This window comes from Phocoena phocoena, chromosome 7, assembly GCF_963924675.1.
Source record: "Phocoena phocoena chromosome 7, mPhoPho1.1, whole genome shotgun sequence".
Lineage (NCBI taxonomy): Eukaryota > Metazoa > Chordata > Mammalia > Artiodactyla > Phocoenidae > Phocoena > Phocoena phocoena.
Window position 1 is genome coordinate 92,982,810 of NC_089225.1, and position 12,136 is coordinate 92,994,945.

Sequence of the window (12,136 nt, forward strand, 5' to 3'; positions counted from 1 at the left end):
TAAAAATGCACTGTAAAACTCATACAGGACATCCTCACAGACAAAAAGACAAGAAATAACTGTGCGGAAATGTACAGAAGCAAAGCATTGAATTCCATTCCCAAAGAAGTTACCCCAATCCTCCTATTCCAGTGGATCCACTGTAATATCTGTATTATGGAACGAAGCGTCATCTTCCCTTTTTCTTCTCCATGAATAAACTACCTCATGGGAAACCTCACTGAATTTCATAGATTTAAACAGAATAAAGATGCCTGGTTTCCATACCAACCATGCCTGCTTCTCTTTTGTTTCTCATTCATTTATTTATTCATCTATTTAACCAACAAATCTTTATTGAGTACCACAAATATTTATCGTGTGTGTAGGTACTGATGGGAAAACTAGGAAGATCAAAGTAGGTCTCCTGTCCTCATAGAGCTTCATGTCTAGTGAGGGAGAGAAATACTAAATAAACACTCAAAAGTGCCATCCATGTCATTCAGAGGCCAGCTTGGACTTCCCTGCCTACTGAGAGGTAGATGAGATTGGCTGGAACCTCCCAGATCCACATCCTGGGGGGTCAGAAGCTCCGCTCAGCACATATCCGGACCCCTCCGACTCATGGTCTCGCCTCCCGCCAGGCTTCTCCTGCTCTGTGGTGAAGCAGGCTTTGTTCTGTGCCTCTTTCAAAGAAGACAACTCATCCTTTCCTCAATTTCCACTAGACACTCATTCACATAAAGCATTAGTAAGTATGACTGACTTTAACCAAGATTTAGGGGTAGGAGGACAGTCCACAGCATGGCTGCACAGCAAACGAATGTGAAAACATTTGGAAATTCATGGTTTTAAAAGTCCATTCAACCACTCAGTTTCTCAATACTCAGTTTCTCTTCAATACTCAGCCTTCTACCATCTCACTGGTTCCTCCTTTCTCCATTTCCTTTCTCTCCTCCCCCTGTGTTTCTCTTCCTACAACTGCTCAGAAGCAAGCAACCAACCACCACAATAACAAACACAATGAACAATAAACAAATCCCTCTATTCTCTCATGGAGCCTGACCATTTTTTTGCTTGTTTGGACCGCTGAAGACACTCATCCTCTCAGAATTACACTGTCTACTCCAAAAAGCTTATCTATGTATTATATTCAACAAGGATATTTTCTATCTTAAGAGAAATTTTGTTGCCATCTGTTAAGATATATATCATTAATCCAGATATATTACAAATTAGGATGCGTGCTCTCACAGAAAATTAGGAAGTACAATAGAGTACAGTTTTAGGACTGGGGGATTGGATTTAAACTGAAGAATTAGGGAAGGAAAGCTTCTTTGAGAAAGAAAAACATTTCTGAAGACTTAGCTAGGCACACACGGTGGGGGAAGGGCATTTCACACAGGGAGACGTATGAAAATACATGCAGAGGTGTGGAGGGAGGAAGGAGTTTGGTGCACTGGCAAAACCAAAAAGAGGCCAGCATGGCTACACCCTAAAGAGGAAGAGGAGAAAGGAAGTGGTGAAGGTGCAGAAGTAAGCAGGGGCCAGGTCCCATGGGAGCTTGTCATCCATGTGACTCCAAGTTTTAAATTCCTGGCTCTTCCCTAACAAATGAAATGACTTCATGAACTGTTTTTACTAAATGTTGATTTTATTGATTTTCAAAACAGATGTGTCAAAGCAAATTTATATAGACACATAGACACACACACACACACACACACACACACACACACACACACACACACGTTATGTAAAGCACCTCCCCCAAGGGCCATATAATTTGGCATTATTATGAAGTCTATTCTATAGCCATGTATATGATTCTGGGTCAGCTGGGTAATTGGCTGAAAATTATCTTCATATTCATTTTCCTTCCACAGGAATGTTTCCTTCAGAGAGACCCAGAATATGAACCTTTCTGTAACAGCTTTAAAAAATGTTGTCTGCCAGCAGCACATGAATTCTCTATCATCTTTCAGGATTTGTATCTGCCCAGCTGACACACCTATTTCCGCCGAAAAGCAAGTAGCTTCTTGCTCTGCTCTGTGCCTTACTATTGGCAAGGCATTGCAGGAATAGATTTAAGCTCTATTTACCACCAGGGTAAACTGCCCTTCTATAGCATTCCTGTAGAAAGGCATTTCGGGGGGGTCAGTATGTCCCCATGTATTTACAGGTACTGAAAATGACATACACAAACACTCTAGACATTGTGCCCACTCATTACTGCCAATGTTAATCTGGCCCTTGGCACTTTACACATCACAATAGATTCATGTATTCATGATGATGTTCATTCTATTATTTTCTGAAAATAAATTATTTTGTTTGCTCTCCCAATTCTACCTGCCCCAAACTACCTTACTTTTCTTCTCCACTCTTTCCTTTCAACTGCTAATAGCCATGCTTTTAAGCTGTCTTTTTATTGAAAGTAATAAATTAAGGCATTCATCTTCAGAGGTTTCACCTTTGCATAAGAGTCAGCAGCTTACACACTGGCATGCTCACAGTGTTGAGAAGACAGAAATTCATTTCAGTGGTAAAAACATTCACTGACCTTAGAAAGAAAACTTTCCATTTATAGTTACTGGCTAGTCTTGCACAATTGTAACTTTCCAATACAGAATAATACTTTAAAACTAAGATATTTTGAGGAATTTGTATCTTCTGCGCCTCCTCAAAATGAAGCCATTGGCATTTGTTGAGACTGAGTTTGCTGGAGGTACTAAGACTACAGCTGGTCATCTTGTGAGTCAGTGCTTACGGTGGAACCTTGGCTACTGGTATCGGCAGTTTCATAGCACTTTTGGTCTTTGGCAAAGTTGATGAAAACCTGATTTTTCAAGGGAAATAAAGCCATTAGTACTTGGTAAACCAAAGGAAGAAATAAGGTGTGTGTGTATGCACAATGGGAGAGCTAATAAGAAGAAAACTAGATATCATAGGGGCACGCCCAAACACAGAAACAAACTCTCACTAGGAGTCCTTCCTCTAGGTATTGAAATTTATCTGGGGTTTGAAAATAATATCTATATCTACAACTATAAATACATTTATAATCATAATATAAATCTAAAGCTATAATTAAATATCTATAGCCACATATTTGTATCTATTTGATCTGTCTCAGTATCTTTCAAGTATCTTTTAACAAGGAGCCCAAACCAAGCCCTTGTCAAATGTTTGTATGATGATGTTGAGAGAAATTTCACTAGTTTCAAGAGGGTCGCTAGTTTCAACAGTTAATGCACTAAAATAAAATTTGTATACAAAGCTCACATTAACATTATGTTCAGTAAGCTTATTATTTAACAGGCAGACCTTTATGACTTTGTTTAAAATTCTATTAGTCATAGATTCATCCAGAAAATATTGAGAGTCTACTTTGTGCCAGACATGATACTGGTAATTGGTTACAAGTCAAAGGATAAATCTTCTGTGTTGGTAGAGCCATAATTGCCTTAACTCCCCATAAAAAATTGTCCATGAGATGCAGCATGATTCAGAGGCCTCTGTAGCCTCACTTTCAGACCCATTCCAGTGATAGGTCCAATCAAATGTTCTATATATCAGGTTGGTTGAACTGTATAAAACTAAAACAGTGCAAAGGTGATGAAGGATGTTCCATGATGCCTCGAGTTATCGAATATAAACGTAATTAAGACAGATGATGTGAATGAAACAAAAGAATCCTGCATTTACCACTTTGGTTGCCTGAATCTAGCAGATCTAAAGCTTTGGCACCAAATTCTCACTAGATAACCCCATCCTCCCCTAATCTAGGAAGCCAATCAATAGAAATGTTATTTAAGAAACCTACCAAGGAGAAAGTAAGGAAAGTGTTAACAGCTATTTGTTTTATAGATGAAAATAACTGTTGCTTTACATATACAGATAACTGATGGGTACAGATGTCTTATAGAAGGAAAAAAAAATCTTCTTTTCTCCATTAAAAATAGTTAACTCTTTTCATATTTTTTCCTAACATCCCCAAATGCACTTAGAAATAAATTAAGCTAACTTTTTCAGGTGCAAGTTTAGATATTGCTTCAATTAAAAACAAATTCAATGTCATTAAAAAGAAATAATCGGAATGTATAATAATTTATGTGACATTGTGCACATGGATCATGGTATCCAGCTTACCTCTTCCAGAGTAGTCTGACTCACTAAGAAATTTGTGATATTTAAGGCAGCCTTGTTGGTTTCCAGCAGATCAAAAATGTTTGCTACTCCTCCTGCGGTGACCGGCACGTGATACTCTAGCATGCTGAGGTGCTGATCCTGTGGGAACCAAAGGGAAAAAATGTATTTCTCAATGTCAGGTAATATTGACTTGACTACACATAACTTGACCAAGAGCTAAGAAACGTACTGAAATTCATTCCTCTGAAAATGATGTTACATTGTAAATAATGGGTATGTTTTGAGATTAACAGCTTTCAAAGGTGAGATAAAAAGTTTTATGAATGTCCAAGAGAAAACAAATTAAAAAGCTAATGAAAATTCCAAAATATTCTACATTCATGTGCACTTATAAAGACATTATAGTCTTGCCTAGGAAAAAATATTGTGGAATGGTATTGCCTATGTCAGATTACGCTTAGCTCACATAAGCGTTTTCAGAGATAACTTTTAGAAATTTCATTTTTTTTAAATGTTAAAATTGTTCTAAAAGGCTAAGGATTAGCTGTTCAATTTATATTGGCTATAGTTGCCAGATTTCAAAAGCATTGTCTATGAGAAACCTCATTCAAATAATGCTACATTCTTTCTTAACTCGCTCTAAATTCCTTTTCAGTTTATTTAGTCTGTAGTATCACCATCAATTTAGTAATCTATTCTTATTTCCTTGGAGTATCTTCAACATCTTGCTTTTCTGCATATTTCATCAATTATCATATCTTATTTATTTTTCCTCTAAAATAACTCTCAAATGTAACCTTTCCTCTCTATCTGCACCATCAATTTTATTAACTTGCTGCTCATCACTCCACATCTGAGTTATTGCAACAGCCTCTTCAGAAGCTTAGAAACCATATACACTCATGTGTTCTGGCACAAAGTAGCTAGGATAATCTTTCCTAAACACTAGTTTGGTCAAGATTTTTTTTTACTCCATAAACAATCCCTGTAACCTATATTGATCAGATCAAGATTGTATATTGCAGCCTGGTATTCCAGACCTGAGTTACTGGAAACCCCTCTTCTCACTCCTTTGCTCGCTGTCTAGCCCCTCTCATTGATTTGTGTTTACATCACACCTGTCAGTGCAATCAGGCTATCTTATTGATACTTATTTTTACTCCCAAATTGTTGTTTGGTTATTTCCCTTTTAGAGATCTAGAAACCATCACATACTTGTAGAGAATGGTCTGCTTAGGAAGTAATCAAACTTTTATCATCACTGCACTTGTCTTGTATAGCACTAGTCCCCTGAAGAACAGACCAGGGCAAATGTAATCTCATCACTCAGTGAATAAACACAGATTTCAACCCAGAAGTTCACTGAAAGAAGTAGTACTATGACCAACATGGTTTGTGCAAAAAAGAAAAAAAAAGTGTCCTTTAATTTTTAAATTTGATTTTAATTTAGATGATAGAAAATGGACTTTGATAAGAATCAGAGGTTGAGGCAAAGGTATTTTGTAGAGATAAAAGATGTTTTTAAAAATGAACTCTATTTTGCTCTCCAAAATCACTTCACGTTAATATGGTGCCTGACAGTTTATGAAGCATCTTTGTGGACATTTTATCATTTAGTTCTCACACCAGTCTTGTGAAGTAGATATCAACAGTATTTGTAAAATAGGAATACGAGGCTCAGAGACTTTAAATGTCTTGCTGGAAATCACATAGGCAGAGCTGGACCTCAGCCCGAGTCTTCCAATTTCTGTTCATCATTCCACACCTGACTTCCGTTTAAAAACAATCACTTGCTATAATCATCTTATATCAATTACCTGCACATCAAAGATGTTACAATGATAATTTTTTTGTCAAGTGCATTTAAATATGTACTATGTGAGATTTATATGTATATATCTGTGTGTGTCCATCCTGTTGATATGTATATGTAAGATGAAATTAATTGAGCAATGTTTCAAGTAGTGTGCGATTTAAGAACTTGATTTCCAAGCAATTCTGCTCAAAACTTTGTGGGCTTATCTTTCAAGTGAGGAAAGCAAAGGAGATAATCTCTTCTAGCTGTGACATTCTGGAACTTCGTAATTTTTTTTTTTCTTAGAAAAAATGCCCTTGGTCATATGTATCTGTCATTCCTCAATTCCCTAACATATGTAACTAATAATCTAGTTAAGCATACAACCTGAAAAGTAATACAATACGGTCATAAAGCCTTTGTGAGGAAGAAATAAAGGTATGTAAAAGGACTATGTTACTCTTAAGTAGCTACAAAAATATATAACTAATTTGAAGATTTTATCTGTTAATACTAAGTGTGCTTCAGAGTATCTTCTTGAACTAATAAATATATATTGATGAATAACAAAGCTATGGTCAGCTTGAAAATGACAAACATCCACTACGATATTAGATTATAGCTATCAAAACCAGTCAATCTCTTACTTTTAAGTATGTTTTTGGAAAGTGAAGTTGCATGAACCTTGTGAGGGGCTCCGTGCTCACTTTGACATTCTTCACGTGAACCTTGACGGTAAATCCTCGTCCAAACCTAGAAAGAAGTGTAAAATACAGTATGAGTTATGTTTTGCTGAAATAGCTCCTTTGGAATTCTAGATAGTGAAACAGGACCCAAGCTGACCATGATAGCCCCTTTTCCTATATAAAGACTATCATTTTGCTATAAAAGTTCAGGGCCTGTTGCAAACTGGAAACAGTACACTGCTATTATTTTTTATTTATTTCTACCACTATACAAAGTCAGATCCTTTGGACAAAAGTTGCATTAGAAAGAAAATACAAAATCCTGGCTTTTTTTGGCATCCATGAATTGGTAATTGATGTAAATTCCTGGAGCTAGCATACTTTCCAATTTAAAGCGAAGAGAATCTTTAAAGGCAAGTTATTGGAGATTTGATGTCAATCGTAAAGATTAAAATTACTGGGGTTTTAAAAATAAATAATAAATCAATATACTAGCTAACAGTTTGCACCAAAAATAGAGTTTGTCAACAAGTCACAACAGACTCTCTGGGAACAACATATAAGGCCTTTTTCATCCTTTTTTCTTATCTTGGTTAATATTGTCTTATAAGAAAGCCAAGCTGTTGTACAGACAAAGGTATAAAGTAATGTCACGATGTTGGAAGATTAACATGGACATGTATAAATGCATATGCACTATGATAAACATAAAAATATTAATTTAATTTTAATTTGATAGTATGATATTTATGCACATCTCCCCAATGTGTTTCTGGTGAAAAGGTTTTGAATGTAGTAAAAATGTTAAATAGCTTGCTGAAAGCCTGTTCAAATGGCAAATGAACATTCTAGATAAAAATCGATGCCTTCATGTACTTGTCAAGGTCTAATTTGTTACCAAGATAACTTTTTTTTGTGTGTGTGTGTGCGGGCTTCTCATTGCGGTGGCTTCTCTTGTTGCGGAGCTTGGGCTCTAGGAGCACGGGCTTCAGTATTTGTGGCTCGCCGGCTCCAGAGCACAGGCTCAGTAGTTGTGGCGCATGGGCTTAGTTGCGTGGCGGCATGTGGGATCTTTCCGGACCAGGGCTCGAACCCATGTCCCCTGCATTGGCAGGCAGATTCTTAACCACTGCGCCACCAGGGAAGTCCTGCCATTTACTTTTTTTTTTCTTTGAATTTTTGAATTATCTTTTATTTATATTTGTATACAGCAGATTCTTATTAGTCATCAATTTTATACACATCAGTGTGCACGTGTCAATCCCAATCGCCCAATTCAGCACACCACCATCCCTGCCCCCACGCGGCTTTCCCCGCTTGGTGTCCATACCTTTGTTCTCTACATCTGTGTCTCAACTTCTGCCCTGAAAACTGGTTCATCTGTACCATTTTTCTAGGTTCCACATACATGCATTAGTGTTTTTCTCTTTCTGACTTATTTCACTCTGTATGACAGTCTCTAGATCCATCCACATCTAAACAAATGACTCAATTTTGTTCCATTTTATGGCTGAGTAATATTCCATTGTATATATGTACCACGTCTTCTTTATGCATTCGTCTGTCAATGGGCATTTAGGTTGCTTCCGTGACCTGGCTATTGTAAATAGTGCAGCAATGAACACTGGGGTGCCATGTCTTTTTGAACTATGGTTTTCTCTGGGTATATGCCCAGTAGTGGGATTGCTGGATCATATGGTAATTCTATTTTTAGTTTTTTAAGGAACCTCCATACTGTTCTCCATAGTGGCTGTATCGATTTACATTCCCACCAACAGTGCAGGAGGGTTCCCTTTTCTCCACACCCTCTCCAGCATTTGTTGTTTGTAGATTTTCTGATGATGCCCATTCCAACTGGTGTGAGGTGATACCTCACTGTAGTTTTGCTTTGCATTTCTCTAATAATTAGTGACGTTGAGCAGCTTTTCACGTGCTTCTTGGCCATCTGTATATCTTCTTTGGAGAAATGTCTATTTAGGTTTTCTGCCCATTTTTGGATTGGGTTGTTTGTTTCTTTAATATTGGGCTGCATGAGCCGTTTATATACTTTGGCGATTAAGCCTTTGTACGTTGATTCGTTTGCAAATATTTTCTCCCATTCTGGGGGTTGTCTTTTTGTCTTGTTTATGATTTCCTTTGCTGTGCAAAGGCTTTGAAGTTTCATTAGGTCCCATTTGTTTATTTTTGTTTTTATTTCCATTACTCTAGGAGGTGGTTCAAAAAAGATCTTGCTGTGATTTATGTCAAAGAGTGTTCTTTCTATGTTTTCCTCTAAGAGTTTCATAGCGGCCTGTCTTACATTTAGGTCTCGAATCCATTTTGAGTTTATTTTTGTGTATGGTGTTAGGAAGTGTTCTAATTTCACTCTTTTACATGTAGCTGTCCAGTTTTCCCAGCACCACTTACTGAAGGGACTGTCTTTTCTCCATTGTATATCCTTGCCTCCTTTGTCATAGATTAGTTGACCATAGGTGCGTGGGTTTATCTCTGGGCTTTCTATCTTGTTCCATTGATCTATGTTTCTGTTTTTGTGCCAGTGCCATATTGTCTTGATTACTGTAGCTTTGTAGTATAGTCTGAAGTCGGGGAGTCTGATTCCTCCAGCTCCATCTTTTTTCCCTCAAGACTGCTTTGGCTATTCAGGGTCTTTTGTGTCTCCATACAAATTTTAAGATTTTTTGTTCTAGTTCTGTAAAAAGTGCCATTGTTAATTTGATAGGGATTGCATTGAATCTGTAGATTGCTTTGGGTAGTATAGTCATTTTCACAATATTGATTCTTCCAATCCAAGAACATGGTATATCTCTCCATCTGTTGGTATAATCTTTAATTTCTTTTATCAGTGCCTTATAGTTTTTTGCATACAGGTCTTTTGTCTCCCTAGGTAGGTTTATTCCTAGGTATTTTATTCATTTTGTTGCAATGGTAAATGGGAGTGTTTCTTAATTTCTCTTTCAGATTTTTCATCATTAGTGTATTGGAATGCAAGAGATTTCTGTGCATTAATTTTGTATCCTGCAACTTTACCAAATTCATTGATTAGCTCTAGTAGTTTTCTGCTGGCATCTTTAGGATTCTCTATGTATAGTATCATGTCATCCGCAAACAGTGACAGTTTTACTTCTTCTTTTCCAATTTCTATTCCTTTTATTTCTTTTTCTCCTCTGATTGCCATGGCTAGGACTTCCAAAATTTTGTTGAATAATAGTGGTGAGAGCGGACATCCTTGTCTTGTTCCTGATCTTAGAGGAAATGCTTTCAGTTTTTCACCATTGAGAATGATGTTTGCTGTGGGTTTGTCGTATATGGACTTTATTATGTTGAAGTAGGTTCCCTCTATGCCCACTTTCTGGAGAGTTGTTATCATAAATTGGTGCTGAATTTTGTCAAAAGCTTTTTCTGCATCTATTGAGATGATCATATGGTTTGTATCCTTCACTTTGTTAATATGGTGTATCACATTGATTGATTTGCGTATACTAAAGAATCCTTGCATCCCTGGGATAAATCCCACTTGATTATGGTGTATGATCCTTTTAATGTGTTGTTGGATTCTGTTTGCTAGTATTTTGTTGAGGATTTTTGCATCTATATTCATCAGTGATATTGGTCTGTAATCCTTGGCTTTTATGCTTCTGTGTTTTTTTGTAGTATCTTTGTCTGGTTTTGGTATCAGGGTGATGGTGGCCTTGTAGAATGAGTTTGGGAGTGTTCCTTCCTCTGCAATTTTTTGGAGGAGTTTGAGAAGGATGGGTGTTAGCTTTTCTCTAAATGTTTGATAGAAGTCACCTGTGAAGAGCTGTGCTCTAAATGTTTGATGGAATTCACCTGTGAAGCCATCTGGTCCTGGACTTCTGTTTGTTGGAAGAGTTTTAATCACAGTTTCAATTTCATTACTTGTGACTGCTCTGTTCATATTTTCTATTTCTTCCTTTTCCAGTCTTGGAAGGTTATGCCTTTCTAAGAATTTGTCCATTTCTTCCAGATTATCCATTTTATTGGATAGAGTTGCTTGTAGTATTCCCTTAGGATGCTTTGGATTTCCACGGTGTCTGTTGTAACTTCTCCTTTTTCATTTCTAAATTTATTGATTTGAGTTCACTCCCTCTTTTTCTTGATGAGTCTGGCTAATAGTTCATCAGTTTTGTTTATCTTCTTAAAGAACCAGCGTTTAGTTTTATTGATCTTTTCTATTGCTTTTCTTTGTTTCTATTTCATTTATTTCTGCTCTGGTCTTTATTTCTTTCCTTCTGCTAACTTTGGATTTTGTTTGTTCCTCTTTCTCTAGTTCCATTAGGTGTCAGGTTAGATTGTTTATTTGAGATTTTTCTTGTTTTTTGAGGTAGGCTTGTATAGCTATAAACTTCCCTCTTAGAACTGCTTTTGCTGCATCCCATAGGTTTTGGATCGTCGTGTTTTCATTGTCATTTGTCACTAAGATAACTGTTGAAACTGCTTTCTGAGAGTATTTTGGTTGGGGAATAATAATAATAATAATGATATTATTATTAGCTTTTAGGCCTTCCAGGTTTTGGGGTAACTAATTAAAAAAAATTCAATCCTCAGTACTATAATTTAACTTCAAGGTAAATTAATGATTAACTTCTCCATTCCAGTTTCACTACTCTTTGTAGGATGGGCTGCTGTGATAATCCTTGAAGGTGAGTATAGCACTGGTAGATTTGATTACCCTTTACCATGTGTTAAAGAATACATTTGTTCCTCACCTGCTCTTAATATGCTGCAATGATCCAATACATTGGAACCTTCCATTCACCATAATGGCCAACCTGGTACAGAGAGCTTCACATTCTTCCATGCTGGAAGACAGAATCATGTCAGTATTCTGGGCACAGAAAATTGGTTTAAGATCATGAGCATAAGCTTAACTTTTTTCATTATGGCACCTTAGAAATACTGTTTGAGTATCTGAGTTCCTTAAAATGTCCTTTCCCTTGAAGAACAAAAATATCTTTTAACATGTAAATTAAATATCTTCACATAGGGTTTATTACTATTTCTTCTCAAACTTGAGGCCATCTCTCTCACTTGGATAGCCCACTCTATCAAACACAGTATTTCTTTTAAGCTCTTTCAAACTTTGACTCAAGACCTACATTTCGTAAGAAATGTTCCCAAAATACTACTAAGCTGTTTTCATTACGCCTTATACTCCGTATTCAGTTGGCTTTTATGCTTCTGTGTTTATAACTAGTTAACCTGTACTTGATTATATAATTCTAATTTCATGTACGATGATAACTGGAGGAGATCTTAGGTATCACCCTGTCCACTTAATACAAAAGTTAGTGGAGGGCTTCCCTGGTGGCGCAGTGGTTGAGAGTCCGCCTGCCGATGCAGGGGACACGGGTTCGTGCCCCGGTCCGGGAAGATCCCACATGCCGTGGAGCGGCTGGGCCCGTGAGCCATGGCTGCTGAGCCTGCACGTCCGGAGCCTGTGCTCCGCAACGGGAGAGGCCACAACTGTGAGAGGCCCGCGTACCGCAAAAAAAAAAAAAAGTTA

General features: G+C 37.1%; 1 protein-coding gene across 1 annotated transcript in view; it reads right to left on the bottom strand.

Annotated features, from left to right (window-relative positions):
• Positions 1-2,716: 2,716 nt before the first annotated feature.
• Positions 2,717-12,136, bottom strand: part of ABCA12 (ATP binding cassette subfamily A member 12) — a 177,866-nt gene continuing 168,446 nt past the window's right edge. Inside the window, exons 51-54 of the mRNA XM_065880034.1 lie at positions 11,340-11,432; positions 6,574-6,679; positions 4,132-4,269; positions 2,717-2,818 (exon numbers count right to left, since the gene is read on the bottom strand). Coding sequence (XP_065736106.1) covers positions 2,717-2,818; positions 4,132-4,269; positions 6,574-6,679; positions 11,340-11,432 — 439 coding nt within the window. The remainder of the gene's footprint in view (positions 2,819-4,131; positions 4,270-6,573; positions 6,680-11,339; positions 11,433-12,136) is intronic.